This window comes from Labeo rohita, chromosome 23 (assembly GCF_022985175.1).
Source record: "Labeo rohita strain BAU-BD-2019 chromosome 23, IGBB_LRoh.1.0, whole genome shotgun sequence".
NCBI lineage: Eukaryota > Metazoa > Chordata > Actinopteri > Cypriniformes > Cyprinidae > Labeo > Labeo rohita.
This window is the reverse complement of record NC_066891.1, coordinates 8,834,078-8,859,109: the sequence shown is the minus strand read 5'-3', so window position 1 is coordinate 8,859,109 and position 25,032 is coordinate 8,834,078. Positions and strand designations below refer to the sequence as shown.

Sequence of the window (25,032 nt, the reverse complement as noted above, 5' to 3'; positions counted from 1 at the left end):
GGCTCTTTAGCATAGTGCTGCGGCAAGCTCACAGACGCCCCATGCTGTGTCTTGAAGTGCCGTTTGCAGTCTTGCGTCTTGAACGGGCGTCCAACAGCAGACCCATATTCTCTCAATGTTATGTTCCTGTTATGGCCTTGTTGTGGAGGAGAACGCGCCCAGCGGGGCCTCCAATGGCTACCATGAAGCCGCTGAATGGAAACTAATGAAATCGCTCATTGCTTTCTCATGTACTCGCGCACAACAGAGAGCGTAGAGCTCAGCGGAACTCTCAACGTTTTCAGCCGGAAATGCTCCGCGCTCTTGGGAGAAAGTCTGCGTCTGCGCTGTAATTGGATTAGTGTGTATGGGATGCTTAATTTTAGATTATGTAGATTATAATCTGATGCTTTTGCTGGGACAACAATGTTTAAAAGCCTTAGATCGGCTTCACAAGCTTAGAGATGATGAAACGCACACACTTACACAAGTTAGCGTGTGCGAGTCACAGCATATGGTTAACAGTCAAGAGCTTATTTAGACTAAATATAATAGTTGCATGTGTGAGGAAAATGCGGGAGACAATCAAAAGCATACATAAATGCAAAAAGATGTGAATGAGAAATTATAGGAAATTATATGTAAAATAACTCTTACTGTTATTTGTGGATTTGAAAAATGAATAAATCCTGTTGATTTAGTTCGTAGGACTCCAGGTTATGAATTTTGTATAAGTATTCATGAGGTAAGAGTTTTATGTATATGAGTTTAGCTGCAGTTAAATAACACTGTGGGAGAAATCGGTAATGTTTTGACACTGTTATGCATTATGAATATTAAATGATTTTGGCGTTTTAGCGTTTAAGTGTACCTTCAAACAGGGGAGAACACAAATCTAAGCACTAGTTATTTTTATTGATTTTAATAAACTGCTTATACCAGACTAGACTATAGTAGAGTTTAGCAGATGTTTTGTTTGTTACTGTTTTTCATGCTTAAATGCTAATTGCTCTCAGACAAACCAGGATATGTGTAATCACACACATGGCCGGGAACGTAAGATCTCTGGTTAACCCATTTGTTTCGGCACATGTTTAGGTTCGCTGGAATCTTAAGGGGAAGCGATCAGGCAGGAAGTGGGTCAGTAATGTTGAGAAATTGGCCTAAATTGCATTTCCTAGCCAGCACATTAAGAGAAGGACCAGCTGCTTTCAATGGAAGCTCTGAAAGGCCTGACGTCTGAGCGTGCCAAACATACGTGTGACCTACCATACAAGGATGCAAATCATTCAACCTCTACAGGTTGTTTCTCGTGAGAAGCGGTGCAGATTTAGGGTTGCTGTGCCAAACTGTTTGTTCTGTTATCCTAATCTGAACCGTATGAGGACAGTAGATCATTCTGCGCTCAGTGCTAAATGGGGATCGTTACTCAAAATAAAAAGACAAACTGGATAAATGTGCAGGATTCTGAGTCAACACAAAATATTTCAACACAAAATCAAACCGAAAAATGCTTTTGTGGAAACATCATCTTAGTGATGCAGGTTATTCTCAGTGATTCTCTTTAACATCCAAATGCTGTCCTGCAAAATTTAAATAATTGAAAAAAAATGCAGTAAAATAATTACAATTCTTTTATTTATTTTTTATTTTTTTGTTGGCGCGATAGCCTTTGTGGGCAGTGCTGACATACAGCGCCGTTGTGCTACGGGCGTCCCGTGTTCGAATCCCAACTTATTATTATTATTATTATTATTATTTCCTTTTTTTGCATTACAGCAGTAAGAATTACAAATGTGCTTAACTCGCATTAAATATTATTATTATTATTATTATTATTATTATTTATTTTGTATTTTTTGGCAAAAAATGTGTGAGGTCATATTTTAACACAATATCAAAGGAAAAATGCTACAATTTTTCATTTTTATTAAAGAGGTAAATAAATAAATAAAATAATGTCATGAAAATCATTTTATTATTATTATTATTATTATTGTTGTTGTTGTTGCATTTTGTTAATGTCCACATTGTTAATATAATTGTGCTTAACTGGCGTTAATTATTATTATTATTATTATAATTATTGTTATTTTTATTTATTCATTTATTTATTTTTGGTAATATCAAAAGGGAAAAAAGGCAGTTACCCTGCTATTTAATAAAACATTTTCATTTTTATTAAAATAAATGAATACATAAAGTCCGGATAATAATAATAATAATAATAATAATAATAATAATAATAATATTATTATTATTGTTTCATTGTGTTAATGTCTAATTTTTTGAATTACAGTAAAATACTTACAAATGTGCTTAACTAGTTCTAAATAATGATAATAATAATAATAATAATAATAATAATAATAACAACAATTATTAATAATAATTAACAATATTATTATTTTATTATTTTTTTTTTTTTTGTGAGACTTTGGGTCATATTTTAACACGATATCAAAAGAAAAAAATATTATTATTATTATTATTATTATTATTATTATCATCATCATCGTCAATTATACAAATTTAACATTTTCATAAATAAAAATCAGGAAAATATTATTATTGTTTTTGTTGTTATTAACATTATTATTATTATTATTATTGCATTTAGTTACAGTAATAAAAATTACAAAGTACCATTGTGTATTATATATAATACAATACATATATACACACATACTTTTTTCTTTGGTTGAAATATGTCCTGGGAAAGTTCTTGACAGCTTTTAGGAGATTCACCCAACTAACAAAAAACTAATCTGTTTCAATGTGCTTGCATATGGAACCATTTTTGTACCTTTTGCTCTTCCATTCAGTTTTGGAAGTTTAAGCTGATTTATAGATCAGTAAAATGCATAATCACTTAACCTCCGTGTTAGAGAGAAAAGAAGGAGAAACAGAGAAAGAGAGCGTGAGTGTTGTGCATATGTGTTCTGACTGTGCCAGATGCCATGGGGCCGAGCGCAGGTCATGGGCAGTCTCATAATCAGGCCTCTGTGCACGGCTTAGAAACGTGTTTGCGTTGTGTGACGCTGGTCTGAGGAATCAGTATGTGCGAGTGTGAACAGGCTGTGTCTGGGGTGCGTGTGCGGTGTCAGGTCAGTGGAGAGGAGATATGAACATCTGTCCCACAGCTTTCGCCTGCTGCTAGTTAAATGACACAAGCATTGCACACGTTACACATTAGCACATGTGAGCGGCTCAGAGTTGCACTTGCCTCTTTCAGTCAATTCTTTGTTAGTATACACAGCAGAGTCTCAGCTTCAGAAGGCATACGCCCAAGCAACGGTCACGGCTGTTTAAATCCATATCTCATATAAAGGGCAAGATCAGAATAGCGTATAAGGCTTTATTTCTATTTCTGTAGTATGCGTGCTGTGCAAATGTTCTGCATACATAGACTCACACATGAGATATTACATATACCAAATATAGAGTGTGCAAGAAAGCACACTGCATAGGGTACTGTATCCAACAATGCAATGCATTTGATTCGACATACTATATATGTTAAGGGTTTAGTCCTAGTTAAAGTGTAATTATAAATTTTAATACTGAGTAATATTAATTAGGGTTTAGTTTAGGGTTTGTTGTATGTAATACAGTATGTGCATAATTAGCTTTGCAAAGTGTACAAAAGACACTGTGAAATAAAATTACCATACTGATACTAGAACTACAAACCATATGTACTTTTGAGGTCAAAAGTTTACATCCCCCTTTCAGAATCAGGGGTCACTGCCTGCTGAAAATTCTTCAGGTCCCACAAATTCTTTGGTTTTCCAGCATTTTTGTGTATTTAAACCCTTTCCAACAATGACTGTATGGTTTTGAGATCCATATTTTCACACTGGGGACAAATGAGGGACTCATATGCAACTATTACAGAAGGTTCAATTGCTCACTGATGCTCCAGAAGGAAAAGCAAAGCATTAAGAGCCGGGGGTGAAAACTTTTGAACAGAATGGAGACGTGTACTCTTTTCTTATTTTGCCTAAATATCATATTTTTTTCATTTAGTACTGTCTTTTAGAAGCTACAGGAGATAGTTACATGTTTCCCAGAAAACAAAATAAGTTAAGTTCACCTTGATCTTCAAATTCAAAAGTTTTCAACCCCCCACTTAATACATGGTTTTGCTGGAAAAATGGTGGAAAACCAAAGAATTTGTGGGACCTGAAGGATTTTTCTGATGAATAGCGGACAGTTTAACTGTTCAGAACAAACAAGGGACTCACGAACAACTATCACTAAACCAAAAAACACAGCTGTGGTTCGTTCAGGTTACAACACAGTATTAAGAGTCAAGCGTGGACTATATGTAAACATCTTTTATGTGAAATATCTTATTCAGGTCAGTACTAAATAAACAATAACGTGCATTTTCTATGATCCTTCTTTTTTTGGTAAAATAATTAACATTTTGCAGATTCTGAAAGTGGGGTGTAAACTTTTGACCTCAACTGTAACTACATAATATTATATAATATTTAATGCATAGTTTATTAATTAATTAATTTATTTATTTTACAGTGGATACCACTTGCTAAATTAAATTGCAATATACTGTTATTATATATGCTACATTTTAAACCTTTGTGTATTCTTTTTTTTTTTTTTTGTTATAATTTTAAATAATTCCTTACACCCTATGCTAGTATTACATTCTGACTGTAGCCAAAAATGACTGAAATCACCAGTTCCAATCCTATTTTTTCACTACTATGCAGTTTTACCGAGACTGTTGTTATAGACAGGTTGTTATAAGTATAAGAAACAAACTTACTTAAAAGTTACCAGACTGCTGCAAGGATCAATTTCGAGGAAGAAGTTATCACTGGATTTGCCAAAAATTTTTTTTATAAGGAATGTGATATCAGATTTTTGAAACGTATTCAAAAGTTTTCTTCGAGTCAGTAGGAAGTAATGAGATCCTGGAGCATATCTAGTCTTAAGTTCTTTTTCCCCAAATGTTTTTCATGTCACATTATGACAGAGACGGCTTACTCAAAAATGAAAATTCTGTCATTAATTACTCACCTTCATGTTCCAAACCCGTAAGATCTTTGTTCATCTTCAGAACACAAATTAAGATATCTGAAGATGAACAAATGTCTTTTGGGTTTGGAATGACATGAAATAGTAATTAATGACAGAATTTTCATTCTTGAGTAAACTTTCCCTTTAACTGTTTTTAGTTGCATTGTGGACCACTATTTTTAGTATGACTATGATATATTATGCTAGATATTGAGTCGAATTTATCTTTCCTGTTCATTCACGTTGTCAGTTATTTTGAAGGGTATTTTAATCTACACCTTAAATTCAAAATCAGCCCCGATCAGCGGTGTGCACTTCTCTTCTGCTTTCCGCTGATATTTTCCAGTGCCTCCATGCGGTGAACACCTGCTCTCTCTCCATGACAGTCTCATGCAGACGTTATAAAGCCAAACAATAAAGATCACGAGTGCCTTTTTTAGTGCCAGACGAAGGGATGGAGTGAAAAAGAAATGGAGGCTGAGAGAGAGAGAGTCCAGAGGTGATTAAAGGTGAAAGCGTAGACTGATATATTACTCTGCCTTACAGTCATGCCACAGGGTACGAGCCCTAAACACCAAGACCGCAGCACATACTAGATAGTCTCTATTTTTCTGTAGAAACTGTTTAGCATGTACATACTGTAAATATTTACAGCAAGGCAGGAAAAGGCATCAGTACACCGAAACTGAAAGCAGTCCTACTAAATATAAAATGTCTTACAGGCATTCAAAAGTTTGTGGTCAGTAAGATTTTTTTTTTAAAGAAATCAATACTTTTATTCAACAAAGATGCTTTAAATTGAACAAAAGTCATCATAAAGACATTTTTAATGTTTCGGAATGTTAATATTATTAGAAATGCTGAAAATAAATAATAGTTTTCACAAAATTATTAAATAATTATTTAAATTAATTATTAAATTATTTAATTATTAAAATTCATCTTTGATAAATTAAATAAATTATAAATTTATATAAATTAAATTTTAATAATAAATTAAAAATCTTAAAAAAGCAGTTATTTTAAATTGTAATAAATTTCACAGTATAACGTTTTTTTTTTTTTTACTTAAATAAATGCAACCTTGGTGAGCATAAAAAACATAAAAAAAAATTTCATTGACCATGAACTTTTAAATACTGCTTGTACAGCTTCATTTTAATTGAAAGCCTGGAGAGAAAAAAAAAAAAAAAAAAAAAAAATATATATATATATATATATAAATAAAAAAAAAATAATTATTATTATAAAATAAAATTAAATAAATAATAATTAATTTATCACACACAGTCAACCAGTAAAGACAAAAACGTAAAAAAAAAAAAAAAATTCTACATATCTAAAAATAGTGAGAATAAAATCTAGAATAAAGGAAAATTTGCTGTACATTTGCATGTACGTTCACATGAATTTTTGTTGAATAAGTATTAGCATCTATGACCTATGACCTCTGGTGTTGTTCTACCAGTTGAGCTACAGGAACGTTGTATTATCTTCCTTCATCAAATGCCGGGATAGTCGACCTACATAAAGACATTAAGTCCTACTAAAGGACTTTAGATTGAGGGTCAATAGGATTGCTCGGTGGAAGCCGCTTTATAAATAACACCATTATATAATGCTGGACGACAGCTCATGATGGCCATGCTAATATGACGTGTATTTTTAGATAAGCCTCGGATGCTTTGGGAATCTGTGATGTTCTCCTGTCTAATGCTGTTAATGCCAGAGAGAGCGAGAGCGGCGGAGAGAGTGCCTGAATTCTGGCTCGCTTGAGCGCGAGCACCATTAAGACCCAATTAGAGAGCCTCCATTGGCTGTTTGGAGGAAACAAAGGGCAAACGGCTGAGCCGCTGCATTTCCACCGTCACCAATCAAAACAGGAGGCTGGCAGCCTGCCATCCCTCCACTCATCTCTCGCTCTCTCTCTTTCTCTCAGGCCATGCGTCCAGAGATTTTGGCAGCCTCTCTTTATCTTCATTTATGTGTTCCGCCATCTACAAACACATTTAAGGACAAGCACACACATATACACGCATCAACACAAACACATTTAAGGACAATCGCGCACATGCACACGCATAAAACAAACACACGTTCTTGGCCACCCACCTTGCTACGTACCTGAGTGTACACAAATTAGGATTCATGCTGAACACAAATGAGCGGCTCTGTAGACGCTCAGCAGCGGTGAGTTTTGGAAAAGGTGTTTTTGTATTTTTTCTGTGTTGATTTTTGGGATATAATGTGTATGCTAATAAATTTGGTTATATATTTATTAGTGTTATATTGTATATGTAAAATATAATTTATATGAAAAACATAGTTGAATGTTACAATATTTCTATTATAAATGCGTATTTTTAAATATATAAGAAATATAAACATAATATATAACATATTATAATTTAAATGTTATGAATGTATTTCATTTTGTTAAAATAGTGTATAGTAAAAAGAAAATTAAATAATAATTATATAAATACCATTTATAAATCTGTTGTTAATATAATATAAACCGAATTATTATAAATTAATTCTAAAACTATGAAAATTAAAAAATGTATTCCGTGTGTATTCAAAATTGTATAATATTTATAAATATATATCAACTATTAATTTATATAAAAAAGTTATTCCTATTATAAATGCATATTATTAAATTTATTATAAATGTAATCATACACTAAATAATATATTATAATATAAATTAATTTTATTAATTAATTATAATTTGTTAAAATAGTGTATAGGTAAAAATAAAATCTAATATTAATTACATTTATATAAATACTTACCATTTATAAATATATTGTAAATATAATATAAACTGAATTATTATACATTAATTATAAAACTGATAATTATAAAATGTATTGCTTGATTTTTATTGTGAAATGTGTAAATATATAGCTATTTCTTTGCATGATATTTTTTGCACGATATTTGTATTATATATTAAATAAAAATATATATTAAAAATACAATTGAATATTACAGTATTTATATTAAAAATGCATATTTTTAAATGTATTATAATCATAAACTCTATATATGTATATGTATGTATGTATGTATATGTGTGTGTGTGTATATATATATATATATATATATATATATATGTATATATACATATATATATATATATATATATATATATAAAAATTGATTTTTATAAATGAATTTATTTCTAAAGCATATAAAATGTTTCATGTGTATTAAAATGTTTGTAATATTGATAAATGTATAGTTATTTGTCAGTGTTTTTAATGTGTGATATTAAATAAGTAAGTATATTAAATATTAATTTATATTTAAAATACAATTGAACATTACAGTATTCCTATTATAAATGCATATTTTAAAATAATCAAACTTTTATTATATATTACAATGTATTATAAATTAATTTTATGAATTAATTTAATTCTTATCATTTTTTTAAATAGTGTGTAGTAAAAATAAAATGTAATATTATTTATATGTATATAAATACTTACCATTTATAAAAAATATTGTAAATATAATATAAACTGTTATTATAACTTAATTCTAAAACTGACAGTTATAAAATGTATTGAAAAAATAATAAAAAAATGTATTATAATATTTATAAATATATTGTTATTTATATGCATTGTATTTTTATGCATGCAATTTATAAATATGTTATAAATAAAATTATGAACTCTAAATTATGAATTATAAAACCATGATAATTATATATTTTTGTTTATATAATTTTGTATGCACAATTTTATACACACACATTTATATTACAACTGCTATATATAAAATAATAAATTCTGTATATATTCATATATGTGGACTATATATATATATATACACTAAAGAATTACAAAATGATGAACAAATAAATATGAATGAATAACCAAAGCCAAATCCTTTTTTTTTCTGTAACTATAACGCCAAAAATTCGGTATTTATTCATATGTGTAGACTCATCCTTTTTTGTAACCATAGTTGTTAGTTTTAAAAGTATGAGTTTGAGTCATGAAAAATCTCCCTAAAAAAAAAAAAAAAAGCGAGGAGTGGAGTGTGAACATAACTGTATTTAGCTCTTAAAAACAGGACTGAGAACTTTGTATCTGTCCTGTGAATGTTCTCCCAAAATACCTGTCAGGTGTCTGTTTCTCTGGATCAGGCCTGCGGCGTCTCTAAAACCCGCTGCCAGATTAACCCTTTGGGACGCGTCTGTCTATCACATCCCCCTCTGTCAAGCCCTGCCTCCCTCATCGATCCCTAAGGCTATCATTGAACGAATAGAGAAAGAGCAGGAAAAGAAAGAGATGGACTGATAGAAAAGGGAGTTGGATCGTGTCTGCTGTAAGATCGATCAGATGGTGTAACGATAAGACATAAGGATTACAGCTGCTCTCTGGTGTATGTGTGTGTGTGTGAGCAGAGGTGAGTTAGCGTCACATTCCTGTTTCCCACTGGTCTGCATTGGGTCACTAACTTGAAATCAGGACACTTTGAGGTTTGTGCTTAGTCATCAGCGATTCAGAATCAACCAGGCATTACTCAGAATTGTGGGTAGTAGCTTCATATAAGAGTTTTTATTAGATAATACATTTACACAACAGCCTCCTTGTGTTAAACCTTCCATGCTGTTGAGCGGTATTTTTAGATTGTAGACAGATTTACTGCAACTTATAGGGATAGTTCACCCAAAACTGAACATTCTGTTGATATTTACTCATCCTCATGTCGTTCCAAACATGTATGGCTTACTTTCTTCTGTGAAAGTTGAATTTTTTTAGGTAAACACCCTGGGCCTTCTTTATGTAATGAACGTAAATGAGGGCTGATGCTGTTAGGCTCCAAGCTACCATAAGTTCATATGACTCTTCTGCTATATTTCAAGTTTTCTTAAGTCGTACGTCAGTGTTTTGACAGGCGTTATTTACTGTCGTGTACTTTAGCTATCCTTATGTTCATAAGAGAAGTAATGATGTTTGATGTGTGAATGAGTTTTTGTTTTAATAAGATCTTTACAGGGAATCAGTAGATCCAGTTCACAAAGCCAATCTAAATGGTTCTTTCACAAATCAGACTGATCCAGTTATTGAGTTCAATCCACTGACTCAGCGATTCAGTTGTAGCAGTCAGCCTCTCACTGGAGGGTAGTTTTATCAGTCGCTAGCAATAATTTTTGTCTGTTCCTCATAAAAACTATTGTATGACTTCAGTAGTCTTGGAATAATGCAGAAGTTGTATGAATCACTTTTATAATACCTTTATGGTGCCTTTTGGGGCTTGATAGCACCAGTCTTCATTCAGAAAGGCAAGGATATTTTTCAAATAAATGTTTTTTCTCTCTTTAAGATTAACTTTTGAGTTTTGAACATCCAATTCCAAAATGTGTAAATAACGCAGTTAGAATTGAGTCTTTTTGAGGTTTGTTGTTAGCGTGTGATTCATTGTTGAAGGAAAATGTGCAAATGTGCTGTGATTTATTATGTAGGGTCAGTTTGATCCTCAGTGGAAGCAGCACAGATGGGTTCATTTAAGTTTTTGAGGTTCATACTCTCTGACTGGATTCTGTGGCATCTCCTTCCTGTCCAGCCTGTCAGAGGCATTTCGGCCCACTTCCATCTCAGCTGTCATCCCCCTCACGTTCCACGGATATTGAAGATGACAGTCTCAGTCCAGCCCAAGAAATTGCGGTCGCATGGTGTCTGTCTTTAACTTGTTAACATGTCCGTGTCTCTTAACGCTCTGCTCTGAAACTCGAGATTTATGGGAGAGATGAGATTTCTTCTTGGGTCAGGACATGCCTCTCCTCCCTTCCCCTCCCACTGAAAATATTTTGCACCGGACAATTGTGGCCAGTGCACCTTTCAGCCTTGTTTAGTCATCGTTTCCTCTCCTTTTGTCCCAAAATGAGGTTGTAATTTGAGTTAAGGAGGGGGAAAAAGAAATCTGCATAAGGCATACTGTAGAACCTCTGATAGATACGCATCGTTGCCGGTCGCGGTCACTGGCTATGGGTGGCTGCCCTGTTATTTCTGCAGTTCTTCAAATGGGATGCTGAATAGAAAGTGTATATTTCAGCAGTGTATTTGATTTGTAGGTTGGCTGTGTGTTTAAATATGCTTGTTTAGTGATATACCCATATACCTATGTAGCATTTTCTTGTGAATAAAGGTAGCAAACAGGGTGAGGATGGATGGATGGATGGATGGACGGGTAGATGGACAGATACTGTTGATAGACAGATAGATAGGTGGAGAGGTAGATAGATGGGTGGATGGATGAATAGATGGATAGAAAGGTGGACGGATGGACAAATAGATGGATGAATAGATGGAAAGAAGGGTGGACAGATGGACAGATAGAAAGAAAGATGGACAGATGGAGAGACAGATGGATGGATAGATAGGTGGACAGATGGACAGATAGATGGATAGGTGGACGAATGGATGGATAGGTAGTTGGGCTGACGGATGGATGGATAGATGGACGGATTGATGGATAGATAGGAGGACGAATGGACACATAGATGGACGGAAAGGTGGATGGATAGATGGGTGGACCAATGAACAGATAGATCGATAGAGAGGCAGACAGAAAGATGGATAGGTGGATGGATCGATGGATGGATAGATGAACAGATAGGTGGACGGATGGACAGATACATAGGTGGATGGACAGATGGATAGATAGGTGGATGAATAGACAGATAGACGGATAGATAGGTGGATGGATGGACAGATCGATGGACAGATAGATGATAGATAGGTGGACGGATGGACTTAGATGATAGATAGGTGGATGGATGGACGGATAGATGGATAGATATGTGAATGGATGGACAGAGATGGATGGATAGGTAGACGGATGGATGGATGGAGAAGTGGAGAGATGGACAGATTGATGATAGAGAGGTGGACGGATGGACAGGTCAATGGATAGAGAGGTGGACAGATGGACAGATCGATGGATGGAGAGGTGGACAGATGGACAGGTCAATGGATAGAGAGGTGGACAAATGGACATATAGAAAGGTGATGGATAGATGGATAGATAGGTGGATGGATAGATAGATGAATAGAGAGGTGGATGGATGGATGTATAGATGGATAGATAGTTGGACGGATGGATGCATAGATGGATAGATAGGTGGACAGATAGATGGATGGATGAATGGACAGAATAGATGGACTGATGGATGATTAGATGTATCACCTTTGCTGAATTTCTTTAAATTGCAATTCAGTAAATTCCCCTTCCTGTCATTTCAGTTCAACTTGCTGTGACATTTCAGTTCTTTAATTCTGAATTTTGCACATCTCTGACTCACCGGGGGCATTGCCGTTATCCAGGCTGGATTCATCCGCTCGGCACACGCCATTAGGCGTAGTTTGTCCCCACGACCTTGTCTTTGCCAGCACTTTCCGAGCTTTGCTAACGCAAGTGGTATTTCCAGCATCATTGGTTGGCTTGCATTAACCGCCATTACCAGCGTCATTAACTCTGCCAACATAATGTTTCCTCATCTAACTGAGAATAACACCTAGCGGCAATAACTGCGAACGGTGAGCAACAAACGTTTTCTCTCTGGAGATTAGTCCTTCTCGCACCTGAGTGCAAGCCGACTGTAATTACAGTAGGTGCATGGTGGGTCGGTGTAACCCAGACGGTTGCTAACCTTAGGGATGCACTTGGTCTGTTTGTCCAATCCCCTTCTGTTCGTTCTATTTCCAGAGCAAATCCCGACATCCCCCAGGGGTTTAGGAAAGGACGTGCTCTCTTGTGTTGTAGGGCACAGCACTGGTCCGCTACAGTGTTTGCGAGCCTGAATATCCTTCCCGCTGCCTGGAACGGGTCATCCTTGGCAGCAGTGGCACCCCTCGCTGGGTGAAGAATGAGGGGCACCGTTGGGCAGCAATGCGGGGCAGTGGGGGTCATGGCCACTTTTGTCTCTGCTAATGAGCCCAGTCTGTCGGCCAGAGCGGGGAGGACGTCTCCCGGGACACTTTGTGCATTGTGAGGTCGTCTTTGTGTGGGACGATTAGGGATCGTGTGTGCGTTTGAATTGCATGCGACATTTGGTGTTAGCCATGTCCGTGTTAGCAGTTTTTCCATACAAAGGAGTAAAAAGCCGAGAATGATTTTCCCTCAGGTCCTCTATATTTTCTGACCGTTCTTCGAGCGCCACAAGCACAGGGACTCATCTTGCGATATGTCTATATGAGTGTGGGCCTCTAGCTGATTCATTAGCACAGAAAATACAGTATATGGCCTTTAATGACCCAAAGGAATATTGAGCAATGGATTGGTATTGCAGAAGATTAAGACGAGTGAAAATGCCATATCGGCCAACTCCCACTCAGTAACTACTCGAATAACTCTGCTTTTTTTTTTATCTCTCTCCATAGCCTCTGCAGATAGATGACAACTTTTGTGGCCAGGACTTCAACCAACCTCTAGGGGGCACTACTACAATTGAGGGGATTCCTTTATTCTTGGACAAAGACGACGGAATGACGTCTGTGGCGGCGTATGATTACCGTGGCCACACCGTAGCCTTTACCGGCACCCGTAGCGGCAGAATGAAGAAGGTGAGTTGCATGCTTCATTTTTGGTTGTGGTAAAGCAATTACATGTGTTAATTTGAGGTTGAGGTAGCTCATAAAGGTTTTGGGATGGTGTCTTTTTTACTTTGTATTAATATACCGATAGACGCTCTCAAGAATTTGAAAACGAAGCACATGCACACACACTTCTACACAAACATGCTTGTGCTGAAGTATGCAGTAATCCTGTCTCAGTCCTTGTATATGACCCCTGTGTGATGTCTAAACCGCTGGCTGGATATAGGCTGCACGCGGGGGTGGTGAGGGGAGATCAGCGGATGTCGAATGATATCCCATCATTGGAATCACATTTCTCCTCCGTCTTGCTCTTCCTGTAGCGGCCCCCGAGCCGGACGGCACTGCCTGTGTCATTAGACAGAAATCAATGGCCCGTGTGCAAATATAGTGTGTGTGTCTAGGTTCCTAATAAGGTGAATGCTAGAAAGGTGTATGTACATATGAAGAGTTTGGTTGCAAAACGCGATAAACGCCATTTTTTGACATTTGCATTTTATTATTGGAAATCACTGTTCAGATGTACCTTAATCTATGTGTGAATTGCTGCCATTAATAAAATTTAAGAATGTACATTTTAGGCCTCCTATAAAATGTATTTTTTCACAAAACGCGATATCCGCCAGACCAGTTTCTTTACAAAGTGCGATATAACCAGGGTTCGAAATTAACACCCGCCAACCCGCCAAATGCGGGTTAAAAATCATTTTGGCGCTTATTGATAAAGACTTACCAGCCAGTTTGGCCGGTGATGCATGAGCCAATCATGCAAATCATGTCAGAGACGCTCTGGGTCGTTTGTCCCCTCCGTCCTACATTTCACATGAACACTACACTACGGGTGACGTTTTAGATACCTATTGGCAGCAGCGCGCAGATACTGTACGCTTCGGTTTGCGGGTCCAATCAACGACGACAAGAGCGCGAAAATACAAACAAGAAATAGGAAATATCGGATGAGCAAAGAGGACTGAGCTGGACAGCGAAATAAGCTAAAATCAAAATGCTGCGGTGGTTAGGACAGACGTCAGGATCAGGAAGAGGTGAGAAGAGGAAGGAGGCAGAAGATGAAAATGCTCAGCATCCCCTGGGAAGAGAGTCAATGCCGGTGAAGTGCTCCGAGTTTGCTCATTGATTTAACGATAATATCAAAACAAAAAACATTTTTAAAAAGAGGATTCAATAGGCTAACTAAAAACGTTTACCATTTAATTGTTTATACTGTAGGCGAGCTGTCAGTCACGTAGGCTACGTTTATAGCGTTTTGCAAAAAAAAAAAAAAAAAGGTATGTTATGTTATGTTGTGTTCTGGCCAAAACTAACTCAGAATCGTATTATTATTAATCAATCTTTGTATATACTATTCCATATATTTATGATGTATTGTTTTTTTTAACCAATTTAAGATGTTTGACAATGTTAAGATAAATATGTTGCATTTTGGCATGGTTTTTGACTTATTTATGAACTATTTATGGACATAAAATTAAATAAAAAATATCGTGGATTTGAAAAATATTGTGTCCCTGGCCTTCACTGAGCTCAAGTAATAGTTTAATGTACAAAAATTGTGAATGAACTTGACTGTTGATGTCTTAAATAATAATGTCAAATAACCAACATTTCTCAAAATGGATATATCTCGTTTTGCAACGAAACTCTTCATATGTTAATGTTATGCATCGGATAATTGAGTACCAATCATGTGCATGTCTCTTACCGGCTTCCAGTTCCGGTCTCTTTCACTGTTCAACCAACTCAGCCAGTCTAGTTGCCAGATATGTCTCTCAAGGGGCGAGCTGCATGAGACGGGCCAGCTCTAGATCTTGGGTGTGCGTTGGTGCCGGCGGTGCTGTTTTATTGCTATTCATTTAGTGCTAAAGTGTGGGTCTGGCCCTAATGAAATGTAAAGCTGTAGTCTATTGACGTGGGCTCATTGTAATTCCTCTAGTCTTCCAGTTGCTGCGAGGCCTTATTGATTCATCTGTATGAATATATAATCAGGGGCTTAAATCTTAGTGGCTGCAGACAGCTGTACGAGTATGTGTGTGTGTGTGTGTTAATGTTTGTGAAGCAAATACCCATGACTGGCTTTGAGACTGTGACATGGAAGATTGTTTGGTTTAAGTTGAAGTGGTGTTTTTAAGTTTTACCTCTTACTTTCTCAGTCATTATTTTTGACTCATCAGGTGTCATTTATGTGTGTTGTATGCTCAAATAATGAATAATGGTAATGTTATTTGTCTTGCTTTATCTGCCATTCCTTCTGTCTAAGATTTGTTGTATCTATTGTTCATTCTTTCTGTCTTTGGTTCATTTTGTCTATAATTTGTTCTGTCGTCCATTTTATCTATCAGTTGTTCATTTTATCAGTTGTTCATTCTGTCTTTCATTCTATCTTTAGTTCTATCTATCGTTCTTTTATTCTATTGTTCTATCTACTGTTTGTTCTATTGTTCTATGGTTTTTATCTATCATTCATTTGATCGCTCTATATATTGTTCTTCGTTCGTTTGTTAGATTGTTCTATCTATCTTTTGCTTAATCGCTCGTTCTATCGGTCTATCTATCCTTCGTTCGATCGTTCTATTATTTGTTCAAACATTCAATCGTTTGTTTGAACGTTCTATCGTTTGTTTGAACGTTCTATCGTTCGTTCGAACGTTCTCTCATTCGTATCTATCTATCTGTCTGTCTATCATCTATCTATCTATCTATCTATCTATCTATCTATCTATCTATCTATCATCTATCTATCGTTCTATCTATCGCTCTATCGTTTTTTCTATCATTCGTATATATCTATCATTCATATCTATCTATCTATCGTTCTATTGTTCTATCTATCGCTCTCTTACGTTTTTATTGTTCTGCGATCTACGATATATCTTACTATGAGTATTTTGTTCTATTGTTTCTTCTACCTATCGATTGTTTGTTCAATCTGTCATTTGTTTGATCTGTCGTTTGTTCGTTCGCTCGTTCTTATGTTATCTTATGTTCTGTTGTTTATGTTTTTTTTTTAAATAAATAGATACTTTCATTTGCCTAGGATGCATTAAATTGATCAAAAATGTTAAGTCAAGGAGTTCTTGTTGAGTGTGTGTGTGAAATAGGTTTATTATTTATTATGCAGATGTATTATGTAGAGTGAGTTTCTGAAGGCAGTGAGATTTACACATGTGCATATGTGCTTATGAGATGTATTGTGTGACCCTGCTAAAAAAAAATGTGGCTCCTGTGGGGCCGGTGCACAGGAGGTCAGTGTCACTGATTTGATTGAATTCACTATTGGGGTTCACAGGACTGAAAATCTCCATAAAAAAATCCTCTGTTCATAAATATGCTGGTCTTCTTGACATCTGCTGTATCCCCCAACATCAAGCCTAAGCTTAACGGGCTCTCAAATGAAGACAGCAGGTTGAAAATGCCTTGAATGAGATCATTTGTTAGCAAGCCATGAATCTAAGCTCTATTTACCTGTGTGCACTGGCAGAGCTAACTTGCTAACCGGCATGTGGTCAATTCCCGGCATCTTTTTAGTCATGAACTTGTGACTCATGCTGCTACTGCCAATTAAGGTGCTTGTGAATAACCAGTCAGTCACGTTCATGTAATGTCCACCTACCCGCCTCTGCAGGTCCGATCCGAGGGAAGATCTCCCTTGGAGACGTTAAATGCTAGTGGCTACAGGTCACTTATCATTTAGCACGTTAGCGTGGCTAATTAGCATGTTAGCGCAGCCACACGTGTACCCCCTCCACTTCCGAAATGTCACTTTAATTAAGAAGCATGATCTGATTTGAGCTAATTTGCCGAGCGAATGGTAATTACAGATAACATTTGGAAGCAATGAGCAAGAAGGAAGGCTTGTGGGGTGGTTGGGGGGGTGCTTTGTCGCGGCAGGAAGTGATTTCTCCTTGTGGAAATCTCGCCTGATTGAGAACGATTAATGATTGACAACATCTTGTAGTCCTCGGCGGGAAAGTCGGAAGCCGTGATTGGTGGCAGTGATTAGGGAGCGAGCTGCAAAGAACGTCCTCAGAAGTTTGTTGCATGGTCATTCGCTCCGAGGGGTGTTATGAAGCGTCACGCTTGCGAGGGACAAATCAGAGGAAGACGGACTGTAGCATGTCGTAATTGTGGTTTTTCTTCTGTGGTGACTTTTCTTAGCAGCTAACATTCTCATTGTCAAAGTGAAGCTGTATCTGTGCCAGTACAGAATTGCTGTTCATTTTATTCTCTTTCTCACTCACAGACACAATAAATGTCACATCCAGCTTCTCTCTTACAGCGGGCACTGTGCCCGTGTTCCTGTCTCAATCTGTATCAATCCGGTGTTCTTGTTCAGGCACAAATAAAAGATCCTCTTGATCATTTCATTACTCTGTTTCTGCCTCAGTCTTCTGACTGGATTCTAAAACCCAGTTCTAAATGCAAAATTTATCATAGCGTAATATTGATATTTTCTCTATTTAGAGTCAATGTCAAGATCGTCAGACTATGCAAAGTGTTAATAATTTTACCAAAATAGAGGGATTATTCAAAATGCATGTTATTGTTTATTTAGTACTGGCATGAATAAGATATTTCACATAACCTTACCTGAATGATCCACAGCTGTGTTTTTTTTTTTTTTAGTGATAGTTGTTCATGAGTCCCTGGTTTGTCCTGAAAAGTTAAACTAGTCGCCTGCTGTTCTTCAAAACAATCTTTCATGTCCGACAAATTCTTTGGTTTTCCAGCATTTTTGTGTATTTGAACCCTTTCCAACAATGACTGTATGATTTTGAGATCCATCTCTGAGGGACTCATATGCGACTATTACAGGAGGTTCAAATGTGCACTGATGCTCCAGAAGGAAAAACAATGCATTAAGAGCCGGGGGTGAAAACTTTTGAACAGAATGTTTTTTTTTTTTTTTTTTTTTTCTTTTTTGCCTAAATATCTTTTTTTAAATTTAGTACTGCCCTTCTGAGGCTACAGAAGATAGTTACATGTTTCCCAGAATACAAAATAAGTTAAATTTACCCTGATCTTTAAATTCAAAGGTTTTCACCCCCCGGCGGCTGGATCTCAAAATCATACAGTCATTGTTGGAAAGGGTTCAAATACACAAAAATTCTGGAAAACCAAACAATTTGTGGGACCTGAAGGATTTTTCTGAAGAACAGCGGACAGTTTAACTGTTCAGGACAAACAAGGAACTCATGAACAACTATCACTAAACAAAAAAACGCAGCTGTGGATAATTCAGGTAACAGCACAGTATTAAGAATCAAGGGGATGTAAACTTTTGAATGGGGTTATTTTTATAAATTAAACTATTATTTTCTCTTGTGGACTATATATAAATGTTCTTTATGTGAAATCGTATTCAGGTCAGTAGCAAATAAACAATAACATGCATTTTGTATGATCCCTCTTGTTTTGGTAAAATAATTAACATTTTGCAGATTCTGAAAGTGGTAGTTCACCAAAAAATTGAGACCTTCATTCTGGATTGTTTTCACTCATTTATGTGTGCTAGGTATTATTATGCTTGTAGCGTGTCATTAACTTAGCAACATGCTAATGTTAGACTCTAACAGAGTCCATTGTACCTTGAGTCTCCAGTGTGCTTTAAGAGCTATTTGTGTCACATGTGGAGTTATATAGAGTATTACGAGGTTCAAATTCAGTTAACATGCCACCTTAGAAGGTAGCTGCATATCTAGGGAGAAGGTAGCAAGGGAGTTCGCTGGTTCTCTGCGTGGCCATTTTAAGCGCTGGCAGATGGGTTTGATTGAAAGAGCCCCTGGCTATGAAGCTCATTGGACATCTGTGAGGAAAGCACACTTTTAACCAGGTGCTCGCAGAGTTTTTTTTCCCAAAGTCCTGACTTTGCTTAGAAGTGCCCTTGAGTAGCACTTAACCTACGAGTCCGGGGGGAAAATCTGGCTCTAAAATTAGCCCGTAATGGATGGCGATTGTATATAAACCTGTTCGGGCTATTACGAAACGAAACAAATGCCAATAAGCTATCATCATATGAGGAAAGGACGCTGTGTTGGCGTAAAAGTTTATACACCCTCCAAACAGCTTGTGTTTATGTGCTTTGAACCTCCGTAAAGTGAATGACGGTGATGTTGGGTATTCTCTCATTTTCTGCCTCATTTGTTTAATGCTGCGATGAGGTGGCCTGTGTTCCTTTGACAGCTGTGGAAATCCAGGATGCAGACACAACTCCATCCCGCAGCAGTGGAACAGTGGGTCGCTGATGTGTGCAGGCCACTCACGCTCTCCAGCAGAGCTACGGACACAGTGTGTGTGTCTGATCATTACCAGATGCCAACAGAGGATGTGACCAGCTACATTCCTGGGATACTGTTTGCCAGCTTTCGCCACAGCTGTGTCCAGTGCAACTGTGCACAACCTCACCTGATGCCAGGGAAGGACAGCTGCCCGCCCAACGGCATCTGCGGCCGCCCCTGACGTCATCGCTGTTGTCTGACAACTGCGGACACGCCTCCATTCTCCACCCGCAGCGAAGGGCCAAAGCAGCTGCTCGCTTCCCTTCCTCTCATTGGCGCCATCTGTCCGTTCATCACAACAGACACGGCGCTCACTGTGGTCAGTCACACGTATTAACACTGAACTCTCGATCCCTGCAGTTTGCCCTCATGCACATGCCACACTTGTAGGGGCCGTACACCCAGACTGTCCCGCCAGAACATTTGCAGAGGGTCCATCAATCACGCTGAACGTCTAAGACGGTTCGGATGGGTGATGCATGAAAAGATGAGATTTGTACTTACAGTATGTGGACACATTTTTAAAACTGGTTTTATTCAATTCGTAACACTTCGCTTGAATAAATAAATATTAGTGGTATTTGCTAAGGCACTGTTAGCATTATTTGTAACTATTTTGCACACCGCTCACGTTCTCTACTGAAATATATTTTGTTTATGAGTGAACTTGATATTAATAATTAATACATTATGGTGTGGCTTAATTTACTATAATTGGTTAATGCAATAGCCAAAGTAAAAAAAAATATTATTATTTTTTTAATATGTTCAGTTGTAAATATACTAATGTATTTTTGACATTGCAAGTTGTATAAATATATATATTTTTAAATATTTATTAAGAATTAGCTTGAATTAACAATAAAAAGGAAACAAATAAAAAAACATTAGCCTACAGGAATAAATACATGTAATGATTTAATGTATTTATTAATAAAAAAGGTTAATGAATTAAACCTTATTGCCAAGTGTAACCTATTAATATAGTATTTAAAATAGAATGTATAAAATATAGTATTTTTATTAATATTTGTGACCTTGGACCACAAAACCAGTCATAAGTAGCACGGTTAAATTTAATCATTAGGATACTAAGTAAAATTCATGTTCCATTAGGATATTTTATAAATTTTCTACTGTAAATATATCAAAACTTACTATTTGATTAGTAATATGCATTGCTAAGATTTTTTTTTTTTGCACCCTCAAATTACAGATTTTCAAATAGTTGTATTTTATTGATATATTGTTATTGATTATATTCATACTGATATTAATATAAATAATACACTTTTCCTTGTGCAAGTCTTAATATTATAATGTATATTAATGCATTATAATCCATAATTATGAATACATTTTTAAGGAGTATAATAAATTCTAATACATAACAGTTTAACACATAACATGATTTAACGTTTTACAATGCATAATAGGCTGTTCTAAAATCATAAACAAGCTCTTAATATCCAATGGAGATCCAGCGATATGCTGTTCATGACATATTCAGTCCAGTATATCTAAGCATATTTTATTAAGTTGTTCTGGTTTAAATTCATTTCTGAATCCATTTTTAAAGTTTTTATCTTAACCTAACTTATTTAGGTTTGTTAAATTGCTCTTTTACATTATTCTAACTTATTAATTGCAAAGAAGTTCACCAAGGAAGTTGACATGGCGTTAAAACACCAACCCAACCAACAAAAAAAACTTTAACCATTCAAGATGTATTATAACTATTTCCAAGAACATGCAGTTAATTATAAAGTGCGCTATGCAACATTGTAAGTGTTTAAAAGTGCATAACGAATACATTTACAGTGCATTCTGTTTATAAGCTTCAAGTGAAGTGTTACCAGTAAGGGTTGAAAATTTGAAAATTAGATTTTGCCATTTCTGTGAATCAGCGGTGGGTCAGTACAGACTTTGTGTGCTTATTCCGGCGAGTTCTTAAAAGCCCAGATCAAAGAATGACTGGATGAAGCTCTGTCTGCGAGGAGGTCTTGGTGTTCAGGCTGCCAAAGCCTTTGTCACCAGGGCAGCTCTCCCTTGGGCTCCGTTGTTGTGGAAACTGAGTGTGTCATGCATCTCATCTGCATATGTGGGGTGCCTGCCATCTCTTCCGTCTCTCTCTCTCTGTTTATGAAAGCACCTCACGCAAGTGTCCTGCCAGCCCTCCAGAATTCTAATGCGCTCCCCTGTTTGTTACGTTTCATGATCAGAGGCGATATGTTTGGCCCCTCCGGGACCTCCTTTCAAGCGCTGTCTTGAAGATGACACTTGGTAGGAAAGTTCTTTCTTGGAACTTTAAAGATAATGACTTCTTAATGCTGCCAGACCCTTATTTTCTCCACAGACTTGCTGCAAGTGATTATGGGAAAGAACAGCGATCCTGTCTGCCACCTTTTTGTGAAGCTCAGCGGAGTTCCTCACATCGTTCAATACCTAAAGATTGAAATGTCACGACGTATGTGCGCACAGATGGTTTTCTCACTCAAGCGGAATCAAACGGAAATCCTTTCATCACGCAACTGTACCGCACTAGCGTATTTTTGTAAGATAACACCATATAGGCCCTGAATGTATGCCTGAAGGCAAGAAAGAACATAGCACCTCTATTCCCCGCCGTTTCCACAGGAAGGAAATCTGTCCACCCAAGAAAAACAACAGAATCAGGAGACACCGGATAGTAGCTTTCCCATGACTGCTGGCCAGGCACGGCATCATGAATGAGTGTCTGTCTCTGCAGGTTTATTCTTCTTTTAAGTGGCCACCATCGTGTCACAAGGCCCACGGTGGCTAATCTGCAGCTTCTGGTATGAGATTAGGTGCTTTGAAGCTTCATTAAGGGATATTTAGCCACCCTGTAGAAGCCTGTCTCTTTGTAAGTAAATGTAGTCAGTTTACTGAAATGTTGTTTCAAACTACTGTGATTTTCTTTATTTCATGGAATGTTCAAAGCCTAGAAAGCTAGTATGAACTAGGGCTGCCCCCTAATAGTCGACGAGAAGAGGCTTGGAAAAAACAGATGTCAGATGTCAGACAGATTGTTAACAGCTGGTCTATGTGGTAATACAGTACATCAGGTAGCGCATCCAAACGCTCGCCCATCATTTATCGGCCTCAAATATGGTTAATCATCTGAAAGATGTATGTAGTAACTCAATCTAATGTTAACGTAGAAAAATGTTCACTATTGAAGTGTCTGTGGCGCTGGTGCGGTCACTTGCACTTAAAATACTCCGTCATTTTGGTCATACAGATAAAAGTAATACATCTTTAGAATCTGTACATTTGTGTAATTTGTGTGGACTCACAATAACAACAAAACGTTGCGCTTTTGTAAAATAATGAAAGCAAACAGGATGCGCTTTCTGCCGTCTCGGTCTCTGTGAATTTGAGTACGAGACTTTGTGTATACTTGCCTTACAGACATAAAAAATATTTCTATGGAGAGTGAATTGTCTACCTAATCAGTTGAAATGGAAAACATTCTCAGATATGTAATCCATATGAAACATGCATACAGGTGCATCACTACTACGGCGATGACAAGTCAGTGTCTCTGACTTCATCTCAAAGCCAAAAACAAAGAAAACATTAGTTAAACAATAAAGTATTGGATGTTAATGCAGTTCCCTTGCTGTTTGACCCTGACACATTCATAATTAGGCTATTATATCTGCCTGTAAGCTGTGGCAAGCTGTATGTGTGCTTAGGCTATGTACACAATTAAAGGCTCATTATAATTATTTATGTGGTTTATTATTAAACGTGCAACTACTAGTCGTCTAGAAAATTTTTTAGTCAAGAGCAGCCCTAGTAAGAACATTGATAAAATAGTATCAACAGTGGTCCAACCTCAATTTTATGAAGCTGCGAGGATATTTTTTGTGTGCAAAGAAAACAAAAATAATGCAAGAGCTGACATAAAACCCAGATGCACTGCACCTTGTATACAATCATGCGTTGTGGTACTCTTGTGAATGCGTGTCGAAGACTGACACGGAAGAGAATAGTTGAATAAAGTCGTTATTTTAGTTTTCTTTGCGCACAAAAAGTGTTCTCATAACTTCACAACTTTAAGTTTGAACCACTGTTTGAACTATTTTAATGTCATCCTTGCTACTTTTCTGGGCCTTGAATGTGTCAGTTCCTTGTCTATGCAGGGTCAAAAAATATATTATTTGTGTTCCGAAACGAAATGAACAAAAGTCTTACAGGTTTGGAACAACATGAGGGTAAGTAATTAATGTCAGAATTTTCATTTTGCGTAAACTATCCCTTTGAGACTCTGTGTTTTAGGGGTGGAGCTTCATGCTTAGTATTTTCCCCCCAAAATCATGTGTTTTTATACAAATCAAACCGTCGCCAACTCGTAAACAGTTACTTTTTCTCATGAAATCAGGCTGGGTTCCTGAATTTCAAGTCTGAACCTCTCGAATTGCAAGATGCTTTCGAGTTGAGTTTATCATATCAAAGACCTCAGTCTCTTGCGACCTCCATGGCTTGGTTTCTCTTGAAGCCCTTGAGATGCTAATCATTGCACTGTAAAGGAGAGCGGGCCGTTCCGGCCTCAGACGGGCTATTGGGGGCCTCAGCACTTCCAGACATAGTGATTATCAAGTAGGCATCAAGTCCCTCGAGAGGCCCCTGCAATCAGGACGGAGAGGCCCTTTGACACAAACCCACACACACTCATGCGCTCGCTTACACGCACAACACACCTGCTGCCCGGACTCATATGCATGCTCACTAGCCACTCGCAATCTTGAATTAGGAGCTCTCGGCATGTAAGAGTGAGCCTTTCCATTTGAGTTTCAAAGTCAGAGGGGTGAAGAGGGAGTGGACACACACTCATCGTCACACACACACACACTTACATTTGGTTTCAACAGAATTGTAAGTCTGTCATAAAAGGAAGCCTGGGGATATTGAGGCCACATCTGTAAAGCGAACCATTCTTTCATTTGAATTTTTCCTCAGCTGAGTGATTTAGAATTCCTTCTAAAAACTGTGAGAACGAGCGCAAAACAAGAGGGAAGGACAAAGAGAGGGAAAATGAGGGATTGCTCCATCTGTAGACCCTCCCT

General features: G+C 36.8%; 1 protein-coding gene across 1 annotated transcript in view; it reads left to right on the top strand.

The window, feature by feature from the left end:
* Window positions 1–25,032, top strand: part of plxna1a (plexin A1a) — a 289,406-nt gene that overhangs the window by 40,443 nt on the left and 223,931 nt on the right. The window contains exon 3 of the mRNA XM_051095762.1: window positions 13,434–13,616. Coding sequence (XP_050951719.1) covers window positions 13,434–13,616 — 183 coding nt within the window. The remainder of the gene's footprint in view (window positions 1–13,433; window positions 13,617–25,032) is intronic.